General features: G+C 38.7%; 1 protein-coding gene across 1 annotated transcript in view; it reads right to left on the bottom strand.

Annotated features, from left to right (window-relative positions):
* CFAP43 (cilia and flagella associated protein 43) overlaps nt 1-24,499 on the bottom strand; it is a 3,581,735-nt gene that overhangs the window by 853,413 nt on the left and 2,703,823 nt on the right. Inside the window, exon 28 of the mRNA XM_044055952.1 lies at nt 14,627-14,746. Within this exon, the coding sequence (XP_043911887.1) occupies nt 14,627-14,746 (120 nt within the window). The remainder of the gene's footprint in view (nt 1-14,626; nt 14,747-24,499) is intronic.

Raw genomic sequence — 24,499 nt, 5'->3', positions numbered from 1 at the left:
CTTTAAATGTGTTAATTTTTATTGCCGGTTCGCTGAATTAGAATTCATGAAAGTGCACTTCTGGTGAAGTGCACTTTCGAGAAAGTAATGTCATACTTTTAGTGTTCGAAATAATGATATTTCGATCAAGAAAAGTAGACCCATATATATATATATATATATATATATATATATATACATATATAGACACACGCACAGAGAGAGAGAGAGAAAGAGGGGTATCTTAGAGGATCAATATAATGTGCATGTAATGTCACCTCATCAGTTCTGCCCCCTAGAAAGCAAGCATCTCTATTACTCCTTGATCTCCAACAGACCCAGAATGGAGTCCCACACTCTGGAAATGTGATCCCTATCCTCCCATCCTAACCCCGCAGTCAGGCTAGGAGGCACTGTCATATCACCTATCTCTCTTCAAGACCAGATCCTTCAGTTGGTGCTGCTAATCAAACTATGGAAGTCTAGGTTACATTTAGGACTTTATCTCTTTACTGTACACAGCTTGCTAATAAAACACTGACAACTGACATACTAGTTTATAATGTAGTGTTGAGAAACTGTGAAATAAAAGGATGTCAATTTCACAAGCAGTGACAAATGCTTAATCAAATATAATGTGTAAAGTACTGTGGGCTGCATTCACTGCATCCCTTAAAGTGTAGAGCTTCACCTCCAAACCCCTTACTCTATATGCACTTAATCTATAATCATACTATACTGAGAGCAAAATGTAAAATTTTTCAAGTTAGGCAGTGACTGTCAAACTAACATATTTAGAGTATGGGGTTATGGGGCCTAGTCCCCTCACTGGGAAGGTATGTGGGCACAGGTCATTGCATTACACACAGTGGGTTCTTCTCATAAATACTGTGTTCCATGGAGTATGGTTGCTATGCTGTAGAACAGAGTATCATCATCTTACATGATTCATAGAAATTAAAAGACAATGTGTCAAGACCCTGTACACAGCCTTTCTCTTGTGCTGCTGTAGTACTACATGCACAGAGTACACATACAAATGACTTCCACAGAACCATATACAAGTCATCAACAGAATAACAAATGTAGATAGGGTGGTTCCAGTGAGATAATTTACAGGACTATGCATCTGCTGATTATAAAGTACTTCTGACTCATCAATCCCCCTTTCCTGCCGATGTGTTGCTCAGCAACAAAAGCTAACCAGCACATGATCACTAACTCAAAATAAATCAATAAATAATCCTCTCTGTATGGCAGAAAAAAATATCAGCAACAAAATTTCCTAAGGTGCAGTCAGTCCTGCAATCACAACCATATTCCCTTCCCCATCACAGTGATAAAGCCAAGCCTTCACCTAAAAGAGGTTCCACAGCACTTTTTTTCTTAATTACCACAGTACGTTAATGACCCTATCTTCAAGGTCATGCTGAATGATTCCATTTTTTATGAATCACAAGCATAATGGCAGAACACAACAATGAACAGATAATTATTAAACTATAACTACTAACTAAGGTATAATAGCTTACTAAAGTGCTGTTCCCAGCCTCGCTACATAGTGCTCCACCCTCCCCCACAGTAACTGTGAACATAGTGCACCACTGTCTACTGTGTGTACCTGTATGATATTCACAGAAGAAGGCGGTCTTCTGTGCACTGCAGCTTATTACCATAATCAATGTATGTAAAGTATGGCAGTGAATGGCAGAATACTAAATAAAGGGTAGTATTCATAGTCCTAGATTTCACACTTGAGTAGCGGTTACCTGCTGGTTATTCATGCTGAATAAGCAAATGAGAAGGCATTTTGACAAACATGCCTACTTATGGCAAAGGCATAAACAAGCTGAAGTTAATGATTAAGAATATGCAAAGGACTAAATGAAAGCCATAGGCTTTGCATGATTTTGTCTATACTGTGATAGTCAGGATTAACACAGCTATGCACTGGCACTCATAGCCAGCCTTAGACATAGGCCAACTAGGCAGCCGCCTAGGGCGCTGCTCTAGCAGGGGCACTTTTCCAGTATTTATTTGATGTTGTAGATGCTACAAGCGGAGTTATTTATTCGTGGTGATTCCTTCTGTTTTGGATATCATTTATCAGTATTTATTTGATGTTAGATAGACCAAGATGGGGGCACCTGGTGATGTGGTGGGGGACGCTGTGGAGACCTTTTGCCTAGGGCACCAGCTGACCTAAGGCCGCTACTGCTGGCACTCTGCAAATGGTAGACAGCTCAGCATTTATTACTAATATTAAAAAAATAAAGAGGTTGAAATGTCTTGTATATGGGTATCCTTATGTGGGCACCCTACTTTGTTTCTTAAAAGAATGGAAAGGGGGGGAATAGGAAAGACTGAAAATGGAAAAACATAAAAGGAGAACACAGAAGGAAAACATCAAGAAGACTGCTCTGGTGGAGGTGGGTACTATATTTTTGATAGGGGACAGGCATCCCACCTAATTTTTCAAATTCTTTTTTATATGAGAGGGTAGTTTGGGTAGGAAGTAGGTAAAAGGGTATAAGAGAGAGGATAAGGTAAGAAAGGATGAAGAGGATTCCAGTCAAACAAATGTCCCTAGTCCACAAAACCTCAAACATTTCCACTGCCTGACGGTGTTATAGTGGTGGACCCAGAAAGAGAGAAAAGGGGAGGAATGACGAAGAAAAATAAACATAATAAATTCAAACATAATAACTTTGGTGGTGTGTAACATTATCTTTATTTAATTAAAAAATATATATGGAAAATGCTTATTCATGCATGGGAGCAATGAGTGTATTGCTAAAGTCTTGGTGGCATTTACATTTGCAGTCTACTGACTAGAACAAAGGAAATGGTAATACATTTGAAATTTCTGTCTGATATGGATTTGGTTGCAATACTGTAGTGAAAGCACTTTAGCCCTTTATAATAATGAAATCAGTTAAAGATAGAAAAAAGAAATTAAGTACTCACCATAACGTTCCATCTGTACTGTCCATTTTCATTCTTCCTCAACTGATGGGTTCAGATCCAATCCCTCGGATCTGACTCAGCCGTTGCTAAAGCTCTTGGCAACCAAAAACTCTCGAGCTTCTCCATTACCCATAATGCACCAACCCAAGTAGACCAGAAAGATGAAGAAGTTGCCATAGATTTAGTAGAATGTATTTTTTACGAGGCTTTGATAGGGAGAGATCTTGCTGAGTATATACAAAAGAAATGTAATCAGTAATCCATTTGGCCTGGATAACTTTAGAAAATGGTGATCCCAGTCTGTTCAGTGAGAAAGAAACAAACAAATGTTCTGATTTCCTGAAATCTTTTGCCCTGTGTAGATAAAAACGTAGTTGCTTATGTATATCTAAAAGATGTAGCATGTACTCTCCCTTATTTGAAAAATTAGGGAAGAAGACAGGCAAATGAATTGTTTGATTGATATTTGATTCAGATGCTACCTTTGGTAAAAGGATGGATTGGTTCACAAAGCAACTCTATTTTTGTGAAACATAATGTAAGGGGATGTGGAAGATAGAGCCTGGAGTTCAGAAATTCACTTTGCAGATGTAATAGCTGCTAGAAATGCTGTTTTCCAAGACAAGAATTTTAAATCAAATTTTGCTGATGGTTCAAAGGGTTGTTGGATCAACCCTTGAGTGTACAACTGTTAAATCCCAAGGAGGTGACGGATCTTTCACTGGAGTCCTAAGTAAGAAGGTGCCATTTAGAAAAGCCTTGCATAATCTGGAAGAAGCTAAAGAGGTAGCTTTTTCTCCTGAGTGAAAATTAGATATGGCTGCTAAATGCACTTTGATTGTAGAGAAACTAGCATCTTCTTAAAAAATAGAAACTAAAAATTCTAGAATCGAAGATATAGGAGCAATGAAAGGGTTAATTTCCTTCTGAATAGCCCAAACTGAAAATTGTTTTGATTTTCTCCTGTAGATCTTCCTTGTAGAGGGTTTTTGGGAAGACAGAAGTATTTGTCTGAGAGGAGTGGAAAGTCTGGGCTGTCTAGCTATCAATGGAATTGCAGAAGCCATGTGGTTAGTTTGAGGCCTGTAATATTGGGATGCTTCATCCCCAAGGGATGTGAGAGAAGGTCTTAACTGGGGTTCAGTATCCATGGAGGATATCGAAGATGAGACAAAAGGATGGGGAACCACACTTGGCGAGGCCAAAAAGGGGCAATGAGGATAAAGGAGCTCTTCAACAGAAGTACTTCCTGCAAGAATTTTGGAATCAGAGGTAATAGATAAGCATAAAGGAGACTGGAGGGCCAAATGTGGACTAGAGTATCTCTCAGTGACTCCTCCTGAGGGGGGATCAGGGCAAAAAAAAACTGCTGCAGTTGCTGTTGTAGGGAGATACAAACAGATCACAGCATGGTTGTTCCCAACGATGGAAAATGTTCTCCACTACTGAATAATTGAGAGACTACCTGTGAGGCATTAAAATGGACCTGCTGAGTTTGTCTGCTAGTACACTGGATTTCCCCAGTATGTGCATTGCCATAAGAAAGCAACTGGAGGAGATCAACCACTGCCACACTCTCACTGCATATCAACAAAGGGGTTAAGAATGGATTCCCTTGTTTGTTGATGTACCAGATCACAGATATGCTGTCGGCTTGTATCACAATAGTCCCTAGGGATAACATCTTGAAAGGTCTGCAACACTAGTATGTACGCTCTCATCTCTAGAACACTCATGTGCAAATTGGTCTCTTGGAGGAACCACGTGCCTTGGACTATCTGTCCCAAAAAATGCCCAACCCCCACCTCTATTGGGAGAGATCCATGGTTACTGTGGGTACTGGAGGAGACAGAATAAAAGGACAACCTAGGTAAACTTCATCTGACTGAATCCACCAACGAAGACAATCATTGCATATTTGAGTGAGTTTTAATGGGAAGTACAGAGGGAGATGCAGAATAGACTACTGAACAGCCAGAGTCCATTGAAGAACACACATATTAAAATGGGCCATAAGAACTAAGGTTATGGTGGCTGCCATCGAACACAGAGCCTGAAGGACAAGTCTGGCTGGAGGAGAAGGGTGAACAAGAATCTGCTACACCTGAATCGTGACTGTGTCTACACGATCTGTAGGAATGGAGGCTATCTGACTTACTGTGTTCAAATGGGCCCCTATGAACTCCAGTCTCTTCACAGGTTTTAGATGAGATTTGAAGGCGGTGACTGCAATTGCCTAGTCTTTGACACAGTTGGAGCAAATAGTCACTGGACTGTTCCAAAAGATGCCTGGTTGGAGTAGTGAGGAGCCAGTCATCTAGATATGGAAGCACTCAGCATCCTGGCAGTCTTAGATGAGCTGCTACCACTGCCATACATTTGGTAAACACCATGGGAGCTGTTGTGTGAGACCAAAGGGCAGGACCCTGAACTGATAGTGACTGTCTCCCAGCTGAAAGCACAGAAATCTTCAGGATCATCTGTTCATCTTGATGTGATAGTGCATGTCCTGAAGATCAATTAAGCACATTCAACTGTCTTTACATAAAAAGGGCAAAATGGACTTAACTGTGACCATTCAGAACTTTGACTTCTTCACAAATAGGTTCAGGTTGCTTAGATCCAAAATTGGTTTCAGGCCCCTGTCTTCTTTTGGCACTAAAAAGAACCTTGAGTAAGTCCCAAATCCTCTTTGATCTGGTGGGACCTCCCAGATGACTCTTTTGTCTAGCAGCTTTTCAATCTCCTGAGCTGCAGTTTCTTATTGACTGGGTGGGACATCAGGAAGCTTTCTTCCTTTGTTTAGGGGAATCTGAAAAAATGGTATGAAATAACCTCTGGATATTATTTTTAGCACCCAAGAATCTTTTGTTATAGAAGCCCAGACATCTGGGTACAAAGACAAGCATCTCCTGATTGCCTCCAAAGCTGGGTAGTTGGGCAACCCTTTAGGAGTGCTGAAAGGATCTATCCAAAAAGGAATCTCAGGAAACCCTGGTTTTATAGGCCTCCCCTGCTGCGAGGATGGCATCTTCCATTTGAACTCCTCCCACTGCCTCTAGAGGAGTTGTCCCCATGTGAATCCTGAAAAGGTCCATGGGATTTATGGAACCACATTTTCTTACCTCCTCTTTGATGTTGGGTAAAGGATTAATGAGGAGTAGAAAAGAATATCCTATGGCAGACAGTGTCTTTTCATCCTGTTCACTCCAGGAAAGTGTTTCCTTTACAGAAGGGACAAACAGAGTTGTTCCATCAAAGGGAGCATTGATGAAAGACGTGGAAGATTTAAAAGGCTCTGCAAAGTCTCATAACTGCATCCAGGCATGTCTCCTAATTGCTATGGCTGAACTGTATGCCCGTGAGGTACCCTCTGCAGCATTGGATGCACAAGAAAGGGCAAAAGAGTCGCCAGCTGTGAAGAGGACCTCTTGTAGTCCTCTACAGACATGGAATTCAAAAGAGAGATTTGGAGAGTTTCTTGGTCAAATCCCTCTGTAAACTTGTGAAGAGCACTACATAGTTCAGGGACATTACGGCAAACGTCACTGAAGCAAATATGCACTTTCCAAACCTGTCCAAAACCCTGAACTCTCTATTAGGTGGATGGATAGAGGAACACTGCTCCACTAGTTCCTTCTTTGTGGGTGCTGCCACAATCATAGCATCAACAGGGTCTCCTTTGCTCCAATGTGGTCTGTCCTTAATTGGTGCCAAAATTATGTCTGGGTGTCAGGGAATTGTTTGACTGAGTCTGGTTCCTTTCATGCCTGGCAGGAGATTAAATTAACAAGCTCATCCACTGGGGGGAGTTACCCAAAATGTAGATGGGCTGGAAACAAAAGCTTCCAGAAAAACTGACTCCTCTGGGGAAGAGGTATCTGAAGATCATTCACCTTTTTTATTTAAGAATTTCCAGGATGTTTCTGAATGACACGTCATCCAGTGGAGATCTGGGGGACCCTTCCCCTTCCTCAAAACCAGTATCCTCTGTGAGAGATTCCATAGGGGAATATATGTGTTTCCTTCTGCACATTCTCTTCCAGAGTCCCACTGAGGTATCCAAAGAGAGGGGAAGTTCCTAAATGGGAACTGTCTGGATGCTAGATGGTACGGGCTTGTCCCTGTGGAGAAGGCCTGATAGGCTCAGAGATTGGATCCAAAGGGGGAATGGATGCAGGACCCAACGATTAAACAGCAGTCAAATCCTTTGGTCGAGAGAAAGCCCTCTCGACTACCTCAAAAGGCTGATGGACTGGGAGAAGCCATGGCTGGACAGACTGGCTCAAAAACATTGGAGCTGCTAGGGCCCAACCCTGCATGGATCTGTGCTGAAGGAAAGAGTCAGACCCAAGCTGTCCAATGCCAAGGCTCCAAGGGGGAAAGATGGCTCTGATAACATCAGAGTGGATCCTAACTGCCTTCCCCCCCTGCCGAACCCACACCAATGCTTTGCTTTCATGACTGGCCCTGATTCATTCCAAGGAAAGCAAAGTGGAACTAGTCAAGGAAACTGTCAGAATCAAAGACCTAGACATCTTTCTATCTGACACTGGCTCTGAAACCAGAAGACGGACTGGAGAAGGAGATATCACAAAGTGAGAAGTGGATGGGAGGCTTGTGAATCCAGTGGAAGACAGAGACAGAATAACCACCATCTGAATCTGAGTTCTGAGGAATTTTCTCATCATTCTATTGACATCTACCTCGGAAAGACTTCTGGAGGACCTGATGGATGATGTAGTTGACTGTGGCCTGGACTGCTTCCTCGGTGTTGTTTCGAAAAATAAGGTATGGAGCTGAGGAGATACTGGATCAACTGTGAATCTGGGGGAGTGGGGTTCAAGGAGACTTGGTTAATATTATTGTTGGATCCGAGAAATTTGGACCAGAGTGCTTTCTTTTAGGATCTGAAGATGTCAGATCCAATATCTTTTGTATTTTTTTGTGCTGTCTCCGAAGAAGCTGGGGTCGACATAAAAACTTTAGAAAAATGAGTGGGAGATCTCTCACAAGATTCCTTAGTCTTTGATAATGATTTTGTTGGTTTACTGGGGGTTTGAACCCCCAGGAAGAAGATGAAGGAGGCAGCATCTCTTTCAGGATCAACTTATTATGTCTGTCAGGCAGTCCTCTAGAGTTAAACTCCACACAAATGGAGCAGTCACTGTTACAATGTGATGCTTCTAGGCAGTAAATGCATTCCCTGTGGGCATCAGAATTAGGAATTTTGTGCCAGTAGGAAGTGCACTTTTTAAAACTAGTTGTTTTTTTTCTCCCATAGCTAGAGGAAAACTAAAAGAGAAGTAAAAAAACTAGCATGGGATTTTTTTTTTTTTTTGAAAAACAAAGAATTAGAAAATTAACAGATTACCAACAATAGTAAGCAGAATACCCTTCAAAGGGTTGGAAGAGAGGGTGAAAGGAAGAACTAATACCAACAATGGTATGCTAGAAGGCTACTAGATGGTAGAAAAGGGAAGGAAAGTAGTCTAATGGAAGACAAAATCAAACTCGACTAAAAGTAGAGGGAGGACTAAGGGAGGAAGTTAAGAAGAGTTTTCCAAAATAGATATTACTCACAAATCAGAATAATAAGTCAAAATTAGCTCTTTGAGCAGGATCTGAGTCTGTGCAGAATGGTGGCAAATGGGATATGATGCACTGCTAGTTGACTGGGGCATTATGGGTAGAGAGACGAGGTTGAGAATTGGATCTGAAGTCTAGTGCATGTGGCCGAGATGGGTCCAAGATGGGATACAGTAGCCATAAATTAAGGAAGAATAAAAAGGACATCAGATTTGCATTTATTACTTGAAATTTCTTCTTTATTTGGTTGCAATACTGCACCAAAAGCATTTTAGTCCTTCTGTTACCATTTTGTACAGGGGTGTAGCCAGAAAAAAATCCATTTTGTACCCACAGACTTTTTACTGCCCTCAAACCACCTGACATTTCAAATAAATGGACATGTGTTTCAACATTTTACCCTCCCTTGCAGTTAATAAATGTACACATCATTTTCAGAGGTTCTCTCTAAAACTATTAAAGATATTATTTTTAGATTTTCAATTCTCTCTGTAAGCAAGTTATGTACTTGTTGTTAAAGTCATTAATTTAGACAACTGTAAAAATAATATGGCCTGAAAAAAGTTACAATGTTTCTGACTGAGGCAAAGAAAAAATGTACTCTGTGCAGTACAAAGTGTATGCCTGGCTACACCACTGATACTATTTAAATACTCTTGCTATAATGAAATTGGTTAATGACAGAAAAACACATTAAGTGACATTTCTAAAGACCCCAACCCATCTGGTAAATCTCCTACTGTTCACTGCTGCAATCATGGATTTCCTTTTCAGCTAGATAGAGAAGAAATAAGAGCACTGTTGTTTACCTGTCTCAGTTTTTTTTCCATAACATTTCTGATATGACTACTAGCACTACACTGTAAGGTATTTCAGTTATCATTGCACTTATTTAGTATATGTGCTTATTTCATTAACTATTTATTCATGTTTAAATTATCATACTGCGAAACAGTGGAAAAGCATATCTTTCCTCAAACTGATACACTTTTATATGTGTGCACAGCTTGCATACTTGGGGAAGGCTGTTGTCAGGAATCTTATCATACATTTTCAGTCTAGATTCTACGTTCAACTGCTATGGTATGCATACCGCAGCTGCAGTTTTTTTTTTCTTGAGGCAGAAGCTATACACACACACACCCATCCTTTTAATTCAACCTTGATTAAACAAAACAAAATAAAATACTGTTAGAAATGGATGCTGTACATATACTGTAGGACAATAATGTGCTTTGATAATTTTCTGCTTAATAACTGTAAGCATAATAAGGGAATTGTTTAAAATGTACAGAGAAGCAATACCACTGGTCATGTCTTACTAAACTATGCACTGGTCTTTTAATTGACATTGCAACCTCTTCCTCTCACCTCCCTCAACCTCCTTTCTGATTAGGGTGTGATGCTTGACTGAGTTCAGCCATTTTGCACGTGCAATTAATATTGTAGAAAAAACTACGGTCTTACGCAATCATATTAATAAATATTTTCTGACCTTCACAAACAAAATCCTTTCTTTACAAAAATTGATTGCATGTAGTTCAATTACTAAGTTAAATGAAATAAAATTATGTGGCAAGTTTTTGTGCTTATATATAAATACATACATATATTTATATACATGAAAAAAATAATTACAAGTGTACTTATGCAGATGTGCATCTGCATTTTACAGAGATATATATGCATACCTAGATTTATTTCTTTACGCATAATGTCTTTATACATAAAATTATGTCATCACCTAAACATTCCATATTTGTTTACAGATGTAGTTCTATATACAGATATGTTTATGCTTTCTTTTTTATTATAACAACATTATAGATACATATTTGCAGTTATGCATATTTCTTCTAGGAAATACCTTCAGTTATGTAATCTTCTTTATAGGTTATTTTTAAACCTATGTTTAATATGACCAAAAAAAAAAAAAAAGACAAAAAAAAAGTTAGTATAAAACTCTGGCCTTCTCACCATAACCTAACCTACCCACTCAGCCAGCTGGTTGGGACTACACTTCTGTAGGTCACCATACCTGTGTCTGCACTGGGTTCCAGAGCAGGTGATTCTTGTCAGGGGATGACAGATGCTCACCCAACTCCTGCCAGATGTCTATTTTCTTCAAGTCAGACCCGCAAAGGCAGAATTCAATCGTAACCAGGTACAAATCCCTAAGAAGGTAGAGTATTAGCTTGGTCTCCTTGTCAGACCAGCTCAGAGCGCAGTGTCATGACTTCATAGGTGCTGCTGTTATTAGATGTGCCAGTACCAGAATGAAGACAGTATGAGCAGGGTTGTGCTTCACGGGTTTAAAACCACTTCCTCTAGGGTGTGATATTACCCTAACCAAAACCAGTTAACCAGCAGGGGCATTTGTCCTGGTATTATTACTGGCAAATTTGGCACCAACATTATTTTTAAGTAGTACGTTCGCATTTCATTTATATGGTAGATAGAAGTCAATAATGAAATCATCAGTTTTTATCTTACTTACAACTGCTACAGCTGCTTTGCCTTGCTTTTGCTACCTTTTTGGAGTATTATGCCTGAATGTCAGGAAGTAATGATTTATTTACATACTCCTCATGCAGTATAGCATCTGTATTAATGTTTTTTGATGGGAGAGGGATTTTTTGTAGAAATAAATTTTTCTGTGTTTGCAAGTACCAGCTTCTTGTAAATGTTGAGTGATATGAGGTGATAAGGTGCACCACAATGTTGGATGGGCAGGGAATATACTTCATGGTTTTGCAAACTCACATGCATATGACTCTGTTTTGCATTTTCTATGCACTCCCATGGCATTCTGGACATTACTTGGGACTGCTGCCAACTCTGCCTCTATCCTCAGCACATTCGCATGATACTGAGGCTTGGTTACACAGATAAGTTGCCATACATATTTGCATATTACTGTGATTCATACAGAAGAAGGTCTAATTTGCATAAAAACACATAAATGGCCCTGAACTTATGTGAATAACTTTAACATCAACATATTAAACATGGTATTACTCAAGTTAGGAACAAAAGGATGAGCCACTCCACAGTAAAAAATGCACCTATTTAGGCCAAATTCAATAAAACCAATGAGCCACTCCACAGTAAAAAATGCACCTATTCAGGCCAAATTCAATAAAACCAATTCTGGACTTTATTGAAGAAAATAAAACAAATGATAAGCGCTTTCGTCCTGACCACTTCAGAACTTCATCAGATAATGAATTAATTTACACAAACCATTTATATAGTACAGAGGAAACTGGGTAAAACAATCATTAAAAGTTAATAAGTTATTTAAAATAACACACCCCCTTAAAGAAAAATCATGTAAAAAACATGCTTTATATATGAAAATTGGTTAAAATGCATAAATAAATGTGGGAAATTCGAATTGTATTCTAAAAAATAATAAAATATATAATTTAATAGTTCAGAAGAAATATAATTTTTTTTAAAAGAAACACTTTTATCTTTCTAAGGCTTTTAGTTTCAACAGAGAGCTAATGGAAATGTGTTCATTTAAGCCTGACCAACTTGATGCACTGAGACGCAGTTACCTTTCTAACAAAAGTGACCAGGCACCACCACTTAAGGAAGGGGGCATTTTTCTGATAAACAGCATTGAAGTGAAATTACATCAAAAATATAACTGTGGATCTGAAAGGATTATTTATTGTGCCCTATTTAACTGTTGTAGCTGTTTTTACACTGGAAAAACTGACCGTAAATTAAAGAACCGAATTTACGAACATTTGTATGATATAAAATCAAAAAAAGATACAAATGCACTTAGTAAACATATGGAAAATACTGGTCACTCCTTTCATTTCACTGTCACTGACAATATCAAAACAGAAACTCGAGGTGGTGCCTGTTCACTTTTGTTAGAAAGGAGAGAGGTTTACTGGCAACTGTGTCTAAAGCCCTTTCTTTCCTTGATTCTCAATCTTTGAATTTGATGCAATGCAGGATGACTATAAAGCCTTCTTTAACTATGTTAGAAACTTCAGAAACAAAGTCCAATATCGCAAATAGCTACTAGCAAATGATATCACATACTTAGACCCAGAGGACATAGCCAGTGTACTAGCGGGTAAATTTAGCTCAAATTCATCTCCCTCTCCCGCCCCAATGTTCCCAGATAACATACCTGCATCTATACCATATCCCAATCTCCCAAGAACAAGGCCTCATGACACTATTCAAGGCCTAGAACACTGTTTCTATGGGGCCAGATAACATACCAGGATTCCTACTGGTTAGCCTGAAACAGGACCTGTCATATCCCCTACAGAAATATTCAATATTAGCCTCTAAATAGGCTATGTTGCAGATGAATTTCATAAAGTAACAGCCACCCCTGAACAAAAGTGGGGCAACATCTGGCCCAGGAAATTACAGACCCATACTTTTGACAAGCCTCATGAATAAGATTAAAGAAAGGATCACTATGGAAGTAATAAACAAGGGTATAGTAACTTGCAAACCCTTGACTCAAGCCATTTTGTTTTGTCAAGGGCAGACCCTGTCTGGTCAGCCTGGTCAACTCCTTTGAGACGGCTACTAAAGCAACATATGAGGGAAAATCTGTACACATCACATATGAAGATCTTGCTAAACCACACCTCAAAGCTCTGTCCTTGGGTCACTCCTCTTTGGCATTTACGTCTTTGAGGTGAAAGAAAATGTTAAGGATAAAATACCTACTGTACAGCCTATCTTTACTCTTTACCAATACGCACTACTAATCCCTCATCTACCTAATAGTAACCTATGACTTAACTGGAATCTTACTTTACACAACATGTCTGTTTCTCTGTTTCATCCTGTCCACTAACCATCATTCCATATTTTTTTTTTTTTACGGTTCATACTTCCATATTTTATTAACTCATTAATTTCCTTTTTTCACTTAAGTAGCATTGCCTTTTTTGAGGAACAAGTATTGATTACCATATAATATACATTTAAGAACACCAAACATATATAATTTTGGTACTTTTCCATCATCAAGGCAACATCGATAACATTAGAACATACATGTTGGCAAAGCTGACATTGCATTTGAAAGAAATACAGAACGTTGCTTATAATTTCACTGCTTAATCCAGTTAGAGTACTGTCGGTAAATATATTTTTAAAAAAGGCAAGTGTTTAATAATCATCAGTTCCAAAAGAGTAAAAGGTTCATTCATTTGATGTGACGCATGCTCACTGCAGTACCATACCGCCTTTTTCTTAAAAAATCACACCAAGTACATTATGAAATTGCACTTGAAAGTGAGTTATGAACAAAATATTTGAGAAGGGGACTTGTAAGGCAGGTGGAGAAATTCTCACTTTACACAGACGTGCAAACTTAAAAGACAAACTTAAGACTTAAGCAGACGGTACTGTATGGGCCAAGTCTGAAAAAGGTGCATTGTAATCAATGCTCTTCATCCATCTACAATCCGTTTCCCCAGTTTTGCACATGGTGTCACTTCAACAAGGGCAATTATCTTGAGCTGTTGTGCACTAACCAGCGCCATGCCTCAGGTAACAAGTACGTACAAATAACCAAATAAATAAGGAAGCAGACAAAGAAACAAATGCACAAATCCCACTGTACCCACCTCTAAAACAACATTTTCTGTCGGGTTTGTAAGGTGAATCCAATCAAATGTGCCATATTTTTGAGCCAATTTTCTGTACAATCGAGTACAAAGTGAAAAAAATAATCAGAGCTAAATCGAGTGCAAAGTCAAAAAATAATCAGAGGTAAATACATCATATATCAGGAAGACTTCCAATATAATGGCAGGATTCCTTTGAAAAATTAACGGCATGAAAGGAGTTGCATGAATATGCATTTTCTGCGAAAATTTGTAAAATATATGTGGTAGCACAAATAATGCAAACTTTTATATAATATGGATTTGTGATAAACTGATACCTGTATGGAATAAAGTGCAAGAAAATATTAGTTGGGATACTACATAGTTGTCATTGCAATTGTTGCCCCGATAACGGAAAAGTACCATAATTTTTAAAGGATTATTTTGAAAATATATGAGACAGCAAAATAAAAAATCAAATATTTTACCTGGTAGATAATCATTTCTGACTTCACTTTCCTGTCAAAGAGTCTATTTAAAGCATCATCAAAGGACTGAGTAGTTTCTTGGATACTTGTCTGAAGTTTCTTCATTTCAGCTTCAAGACCCTGTAAATAGATCAATATCATTAATTCAGTATTGTACAAATTATCTTTCGAGTTTTATTTATTAACTAGAGACCAAATCTGAATAATAAAATAATCTTCCTAAATGAAAATGTACTACATTCTACAACATGCAATTGAACTTTAATGATAAGGGCTCTGCCAGCCTGTGGATCAGTGCCAGTTTGGGAAAGCCTCCAGAACAGAAAACAGATGACTGAATATTTGTATTTCTTAACCTTCATGGTTAATATAAGCAAAATGCCAAAGGAATGGAGAAAAGAGAGATTTCACTGATAAAAGATGATTGCAAGTAGTATGTAGAAATAGGCACACGGGGGCTGGGATTTACTGCAGGAAAGTAACAAAGGAACCAAGGTACTAACAGCAAATAAGTGGGCAGGAAAAAACAGAGTAGGATGAGACTAAGCAGAAATTTGGAGTACAAGTTAGAGACTGCTTTCCTATCATGGACTGATAACAAAATATAGGCAAAAAGAAAGGGATATGGGAATTCTAAGTGAAAGATTATCTCTGCCAGAGTTTTTACTTGAGTCTAGAACAGACGCTGCTGCTAAAAACTGATTAATAGCAGGTCATATAAATATTGCATGATAACTATAAGAATCAATCAGAAGATGTTACAAAAGATTGGGAAAAGAGAATGGAAAGGCAGTTTATAAAGGAGCAATGGGCGAACATCTCTATGGCTCCCAGGTAAGCAAAAAAGTTTAGATGGTTTACGTTTTTTGCATGAAATTTTTCTCAAGGTATACAGCAAATGCTGGAGCTATGATGGGAAAACACAGCGGTAACTGGGCACTTTTTTTTTAGCATATTTAAAAAAATCCTGCAGACACATTTTTTTCAGAAATGTTGGGAGATGAAATCTTTTGAGTTGCAATATAGGTTCTGAATTGCCTGTACATAGTAAGACTTCATTAAGCTTAATGCTACTGGCTGTCAAAAAACAATTGCTAGAAAATGGAAATCAAAACTCTTTATCACCATCTTTGACTTAGCTTTTCTGCCTTTGCTTCGTAGGAATCCCCCAGTAGTGTGCTTGCATTCCCCTCTGCAAAAGTTTTAGTCTGTGTCCTGGCCGCCCTCCAATAAACCAAAGGCTTTCTGGTTGCCCTGCACTCTGAGACCCTGTGTTGGTGGAATGCTAAAGTGCTTTCAGCTAAACTAGTTCCCCTCAGCAAAAGTTTTATTCTGTGTCCTGGCCAACCTCCAGTAAACCAAAGGCTGTCTGGTTGCCCTGCACTGTGAGACCTTGCATCGATGGAACGCTAAAGTGCTTTCAGCTAAACTAGTGTATATTAGAGTTGTATTTAATCTGTCCTCTAAACTAAAGACATTTAGCTATAGCTTTTCACTGTAAGTGTGCACACTACAGCCCCCCCCCCCCAATTTTTCTCTTCCTATTGTACTCCTAGGTCAATTACTTTCTTTCTCTTGGAAAAAGTTTACCTATGTACCTGCAGGTCATACTTGTAATGTTTGTCCCTGTAGTAGTGGTGGTCCTTTTCACCACACTGTACTAGATTAGTAGTCAAGATTTTTAGTTATTAGTTAGATACTGCAATATACTGACCTGGAATTGACTGAGCTTGGTTTTCCTGATTGTTTTTTGGAAGCTGGCCTGGTCCAGTTTTTCTGGCTCACAACCTTTCACTACTTTGTGTCTATCGCCCTCCCCCACCTTGAACCTACATTCCCCCCTCCCACTCCTGCTCCATTACACAGGAATCAAAAAAACCTGGCATAAAAAGGCACCATCTATGACTTAGCATTTCAGCCCTTGATTCACGGGAATCCCCAGTAGTGTGCTCGTATGTAAGTATTACCTTTTATTGTTTTTGTTTGTGATTCTTATTGCTATTTTTGTGAAGTTTCACACATGGTCTGTTTTTGCATGCATATTATAACAGCTCTACATGGTCACTTATTTTCAGGACCTATATTTCAAGTGTTTTCGTTTTGTGCTTTACTCTACTTGCCCTGCATATGAGCGTTTTTGTTATGCCAGTATAGAATTATACTTATAGCATATTGTTGCTTTAAACAACAGGTACAATGCTGCTTTATTCATGAATGTGAATAATGTTACATGCTATCTGTACTTTTAGATCAGCAACCTGTTTGGCAAATAGAATAGAACTTACTATAACCTCCGAGGGATACAAGCAATTCTGTGTTTCTGTATAATACCACTGTTGTTATTCCTGACTTTTAGTGGAGAATGCTAAATTGTGCATAGCATCTTAGTAGTTACTGTTTTCTCTTCATAACCTTTATAACAATACATGATAGTGTAGTGTATGTTATAATGGCTTGGTATCATCTGCGGTTACCTTTTGTTTTTTTTCTCTGCTTTGCTTGCATTTTGTGTCGCTCATAGAATTGTGCTGTTTCTTAGAAGGTATGCTGCCCTTCCCCTGCATCCTCTATCTTCTTAGTTACTTGGTAATCAGAGTGTTTTAAAACTTCAGACTTAATATTTACTTACTTTTCTTTTTTATTTCCAGTCCCCTCATCAAAAGTTTTAGTCTGTGTCCTAGCCAACCTCCAATAAACCAAAGGCTGTCTGGTTGCCCTACACTGTGAGACCCTGCGTCGGTGGAATGGTAAAGTGCTTTCAGCTAAACTGGTGTATGTTACAGTTGTATTTAATCTGTCCTCTAAACTCAAGACATTTTGCTATACCATTTTAATGTAAGTGTGCACACTACTGGTCCCCCCATTTTTCTCTTCCTGTTGTACTCCTAGGTCAATTACTTAATACTACTTACTTTCTCTTAGAAAAGGTTTACTTATGTACCTGCAGCCCATACTTGTAATGTTTGCCCCTATAGTAGTGGTGGTCCTTTTCACCACACTGTACTAGATTAGTAGCACAAGATTTCTAGTTATTAAGAAGATACTTTGATACACTGATCTGGAATTAACTGAACTTCGTTTTCCTGAATTTGTTTGGAAGCTGGCCTGGTCTGTTTTTTTCTGGCTCATCCAGCTCCATTTACCCTCGCTGTGCTCGGGCTCACTCTGCTCCCCTGCCCAACCCCCCATTCCCATACACCCCTGATATAATTTCCTTTACAGCAAAACCTGCTTTGCTCTTCCTCCACACTAGTCAGTAGACACTCCCTCTCCTCTATTCATAGCCCACATCACCATTAACTTTAAAGCCCACTCCCCACCCCTACTGAGTCTTACCTGCTTTAAACTCTTTCAGTCACTCACTTTTATAAAACTCCTTCAATCAATCCTGATTTCTTCTACTAACCTTAAATAAATTGTTACTCTTTGATTCTTTCTGACATGAAACTAAGTCATGGCTATACCTTTCAAAACTCTTTCTCTCCCTCCTATTTCTAATTCTTTTCTCAGCTCTAACCACTTAACATACTCCTCACCTGCTTACCACCCCATCTCACACACTCCTTATCCCACTACCCACCATACAAATATTACTACTCCATCCCTACTGCCTCCTCTCTCTTTAACCATATCACTACATCATTTCACAAGTTCAAAGTATTGTACATACCAAATGCCCAACCTCTCATCAAAAGAAAACATCAGTTCCTTTGCAAATATTTCTTCCTACAAATACTTCAAAGCACAATACTACTCTTTTATTCACCCCAACCCAGGCCCTTGCCAACAACACTCTAACCATACTTATACTACAACCCCCCTTTCCAGCTAACTCACAAATATCTCATTATGATCACAAGCCTCAAAAATCTATCTTTTTTGTCAATGAATATACAAAGCATTGTCAATAAAAGCACCCTCCTTTACATCTGTATTTCTCAATATAACCCAGATATACTTGCCCTATCTGAGACATGGCTAAAACCTCATATTACAAACTGCGTAATTCTCCCCCCACTGGTTATAATATTCTTTGACTGGATAGAAGTAAAAAGAGGGTGGAAGAGTAGCTATACTCTACTCTGACCATCTCTTTCTCTCCCCTCTCTCAATAGCTATCCCTGATTTCTGCCCTGCCAAAACACTTACAGCAACTTGTAACCTAAATCAACACAAAAAACTTGTCATTGCAGCAATCTACATACCCACAGGTAAAAACATTCTCATACTCGAGCCGTTTGTTTTTTGGATTTTTATATCCATTCCCTATGAAAGCATCATCCTTGGGGATATGAATATTGACTGGAACCTTGTTAATACTGCATCCCCTAGCTAGTCAATAAACCTTTATGGCTGTACCCAGCTGATCACCTCAACCATGCACCAGCAAAAAAATTCCCAGAATGGATCAGTCATCGACTGGATATTAAGCATCCAACTCCCAGTGCTGTCATAAACTTTCCACCCTACCCAACTCCCTTAGTGACCACCTCCTTACCTCAGTAGTAAGACACTCTCCCAATCTTAACAAGAGCCACCAATACAAAGAGTATTGTAACTTTAAAAAGATACAACCCTGCCACCCTAAACGAATTACTGTCCACTGTAAACTGGTCATTCCTACACGCATTACTCCTAAAAGAGACTGCCCAAAGCTTCAACAATAAATTCCTAGAAAACCTTAACACCCTGGCTCCCAGTAGAAAAGTAGGCTAAAATGTAATTATGCACCATGGCTAAACCAAGCAACTCAATCACTTATGAAGAAAGAGTGCGCCTGGAGAACATGGAAAAAAATAACAACTGAACTTATATAAACAGCTTCACAAACAAACAAAATAGCAGGATCTACTAGACAAAAAAAAATTATCAAACGTCTCTGAGCAACCCACATTCCAACCCGAAGAAATTCTGGCACTATCTCCAGGGAACCCCTCTTCACAAAAACCCTTCCCTAACAAACCTTCTAATGAAACTGCAACTCTACTTAACAACTTTTTCATCAAAACAACAGAAAAGCTTACTAAACCAGAAACTCTTGATACTAAGACTCTACCTCCCACCTCATCTTTTCCCTCGTTCTCCTTAGCACCCATAGCAACTTCCTTCATCAGATCACTTCTTAACAAACTCAAACCCTGTTCCCCATCAGCCAATAAACTCCCTACATTATTTCTCAAACACGCAGCCAAATCTGTAGCAAACCCTGTATCTATACTTATTAATAGATCCATCCAAAAAAATAAAGTACCAGATATCTGGAAAAAATTCTTCAAAATAGCTCTCCACAAGGGAGGAAATTCTACAGAACCCTCAAATTACAGGCCTATTGCCATATTATCCCCCTTATCCAAGATACTTTAAAAATGTATACATAGACAGATACTAAACCACCACTTACAGGCAAACCTAATTACACCCACACAGCATGGTTTTGGACCCTTGCACAGTACTACAACCGCCGGGTCTATATTAGTTCGCCGAAGTCACTGTTCAATGACCACAAATTTATTAACCCATATTCAGAGAAAATCAATTCCATGATTCACTGAATACACCAAGGTCAAGGAAATACTTGCCCTGCAGCACAACATTACCCTTTTCTCCACTGCAGTGCAATCTCAGAGTTGGTATTTATAGCTAGGGGGGTGAAGCCCCCCAATTGGGTGGGTTAGATTTAACTAGATTTGGGTCCACTGTGCTGCGTGGCAAGTATTTCTTTGCCGTGGGAGTATTCAATGAATCCCAGAAGTGATTTTCACTAAATACGGATCGATGAAGAGTGACTTTGGCGAATTAATATAAACCACCACTGTCCTCCGATCTTTCACACACATTACCCAAGCCAGAGATGATAATAAACTTGTATCAGTTCTTTGCCTCAACCTATCCAAAGCTATGATACTGTTTTCCATCCCATCCTCCTAAACAAACTTTCCACCCTACAACTCTCTACCTCCTGGTTTAACAGCTACTTCTCAAACAGATATCATTCCATTAGATGGCAAACATCCTTCTCCCCTTTCCATCTTGTTAAGACCGGGGTTCCTCAGGGTTCTAAACTGGGCCCCCTACTTTTTAATATATTTACAAATAACCTCCATGTCTCCTGCTCCCACTCTACCTTAATACAGTACACAGACAATTCCACAATTATTAACACCTCTAATAATATACAAAATCTCCACACTGTCACTCAACAATCTCTGCACCTAGCAGAATAATGGCTAACTGAAAACAACCTGCTTCTCAACCCTAAAAAGACCAGGCTTCTCCTTTTCCTTCCAAAACCTCAATCCAGCTAAAGAAAACTTCACCATCTCATCCCTAGATAATACAATTATAACCGCTGACTCAAACACCAAATTGCTTGGAGTTACTATAGATGACCAATTAAAATTCTACATTATCTTAAACTACATAAACAATTCCCATCAAAAACTAGGTCATTTATACCGCATCAACAAATATATGCCTAGCAAATCTAGGCCTATACTGGCTCAAACATTTATTCTACCATCCCTGCTGTATGCTGCTCCCACACTTACTAACCTACAAAATAATGTCTTAACCAAACCAGAAACCACATATAAAAAGATAGTCAGATTCACAGCCAGTAATACAAATGCCATCTCTGAAAAGCTTAAGATGGCCTGAGCTAACCACATGCTTCAAATATCACAACTACAAATTGCACACAGCATCCTAAATAGCCCCAACTCCTTCCCTGCCCTTACATCCATAATTACACCCTACACACCACATTATAACATTAGAAGCACACAACAAAACCCTCTGCAGGTGACCAAGCCAAATAAAAATATTTAAAAAAACACTTTGCAGTCATTCAATTGCATACTCATGGAACAAGCTTCCCATTGTCCCTTTGCTCCACTTCCAAAAGTGGCAAATTCAAAAAGCAACTAAAAATTAATTTCCAAAATGCATGGATTTGTACCTGCCTTATAATGAATTTTTCTTCTTCTTCTCAATTAACATAGCTGCCTGGTATCTGCTATCTATACTGTCTACACATATTACTCTCTCTGCAGTTAGTACCTATGCTATTAAATGCATCTTTGTTGTACTATGTCATGATGTTACTCTGAATTTATTATTTTAGGCATTGCTACATTCCTTGTAAATAACTTAATTGCTAACCAAATTTCTCAAACAAATTGCTACTGCATTCTCAAAATACTGGACTTTTGCCTTGTATATTTTCATATCGTATATTTCTCTTTCTCTGTTTTTGTACTGTTAAGTATCTTACAACTTGAATTGTTTGTTTCTTTTTCTTATTTTAATTACTTTCTTGGAGCTTTTCTCCTCGGGTATCCGCTGAAAAAGGGCTCTCTGGGCCCAGTTGGACAAACCCGGTTAACAATGGTCTTTTCTTTTGAAGTGAACTATGTTTAAGATTTTATAAAATAGAAAATATACAACACATACACACAAGAAGATCTGGAGGGAATACTGCTGGCCCTTGTCTTGCTCTACTACCCACTACATATATGTGTGTGTGTGTATATATATATATATATATATATATATATATATATATGGATTCCATACATTTGGTCGAATTACACTTAGTCGAAAATGATACCAGGCATTGCACTTCACTGAAAGCTCACTTGACTGAAAGCTCACTTGATCAAAGTTCATTTGGTCGAAAATAGAATATAGCCCCTGCCCCACTGCAGTGCGACCCTGGAGTGAGAATGTTAAATAAGGGGGGGTGTGGGGGGCGTAGCCCTCCACATATTTTTAATGTATTCACTATTATAGGAAGGTATATCCATTAGAAATGCATTGATATATATATATATATATAAATATCTTTAGTAAAAACTACTGGCATATGCCCTCACCCCCCAATGTGGGGGCTGTGCCCCCCCTTATTTAATATTCTCACTCCAGGGTTGCACTGCAGTGGGGCAGGGGCTATATTCCATTTTTGACCAAATGAACTTCGACCAAGCGAGCTTTCAGTGAACTGAAATGCTTGGAATCATTTTTGACTAAGTGTAATTCAACCAAATGTATGAAATCCATATATATATATATATATATATATATATATATATATATATATATATATACATACATACATACATATATACACACATATACATACACAGATATATATATATATATATATACACACACACATACATACACACACACACACACACACACATATATATATATATATATATATATATATATATATATATATATATATATATATATATATATCCCCTTACTCTTGCATGTCTTTCAAATAGGTTTTGGGGATGACAAAAGGATCTGGTCTACCCCTGAGGGAAATGAAACATCCTTTGCTATTAGGGGAAATGGAGAAATCATGTGGTTAGTCAGCCAGGCTACAGTTTTGGGTGTGGCATGCTAGATATATGGGAAAGGGGATCTACCTTGTTTCACTGAATTTCATTTCACCCTGACCACTTCACTGAAAACTCAAATTACTGAAAACTCATTTCACTGAATCTCATTTCACTGAACTGCAGTTAGTATGTATGTCACTGTAGAGTACTGTAAGACAGGTAAAAGGTATATGCCCTTTTCCCCACTGCAATGCGATCCTGGAATTAGTATATATAGTTAGGTGTGTGTTTGTGTGTGGGATTGGGGGGGTAGCCCCCCTCACTAAGTTTGAGTACATAGTGTCTTCTGGAGAGAGTTAGTTATTAGTGTTGCAACTATGCGTGTCTATTGTTTAAAATGTATTGTTTTGACGTTTTTGGTAAAATACAATATAAAACAAACATGGTGGGGGGCTGTGCCCCCCACACCCCCTCTAACTATATATACTAACTCCAGGATCACATTACAGTGAGAAAAAGGGCATATACGTTTTACTTGCCTTTCAGTACTCTACACAGTGCCATATATACTAAGCTCAGTTTAGTGAAATGAGTTTTCAGTAATTTGTATTTTCAGCAATGTGGTTGGAGTGAAATTAAATTCAGTGAAATGAGATTCAATGAAACAAAGAACACCCGGGAAAGATCCTTCTGGGATCAGAGCAGATCAAGTTCCTGTAAAACTTGAGACAATATCAGCGGGATCCAAACTTAGATGAGCAAAAATGGGCTGTGATGGTGACCCTGGTCTTGTGGATTTTTGCTTTCTGTAGGAATTCCATTATTAGGGAAAGTGGAGGAAAGGTGTAAAGAAGTTATGGAGACCACCACTGGACTAGAGTGCCTTGGGGTGTTGCACCTGTAGAAGAATGAGGGGAAAAATATGCTGCATTTGGATGGAGATGAAAATAGGATACAGAAAAAATATCCCCAGTAGTGGAAAGTGTCATTCACCTCTGACTAACTAGCTAACATATCACTCAGTAGGAATCATAAAGCAGTAAGTTTGACTGCTAAAGAACTGGCTTATTTGGGAATATGTGTTAAAAAGAAAAAGTGATGTGCTGACAAGGCCCATTTCCATAACTTCCCTGCCTCCTTAAAGAGAGGCTAGTGTTGGGCTAAACCCTACTTGTGCTGTCCCAAACCACTACATTTTTTTCAGAGTGGATGGCAAACACACCCTGACGGAGGCAGTCATGTACAGCCTGCAATGTAAGAAGGGCTGCATTGTTCTCCACGGCAGTGATGTTTAACAAACACTCCCATTAAGATCATATCCTGTGGACTGTTTACCATCAGCAATGTCTGCCTCCCCCCAGGCAAATTATTCCATGGTGACAGTCACACCAAGGGAGAGAAGTACAAACGGACAACCCTACAAAATATTGCTCTGCTGTGGCCACCCAAATAGTATGGAACATGGGATTTCAGTTCTGATTCCAATGGACCCTGTGCATCCACTGAAAAACTATGAAAAATG

The sequence above is a fragment of the Protopterus annectens genome, chromosome 14.part0 (genome assembly GCF_019279795.1).
Source record: "Protopterus annectens isolate FY-2018-M chromosome 14.part0, PAN1.0, whole genome shotgun sequence".
Classification (NCBI taxonomy): domain Eukaryota; kingdom Metazoa; phylum Chordata; order Ceratodontiformes; family Protopteridae; genus Protopterus; species Protopterus annectens.
Note: the sequence above shows the minus strand (reverse complement) of the source record. Positions and strands in the feature narration are given on the sequence as shown.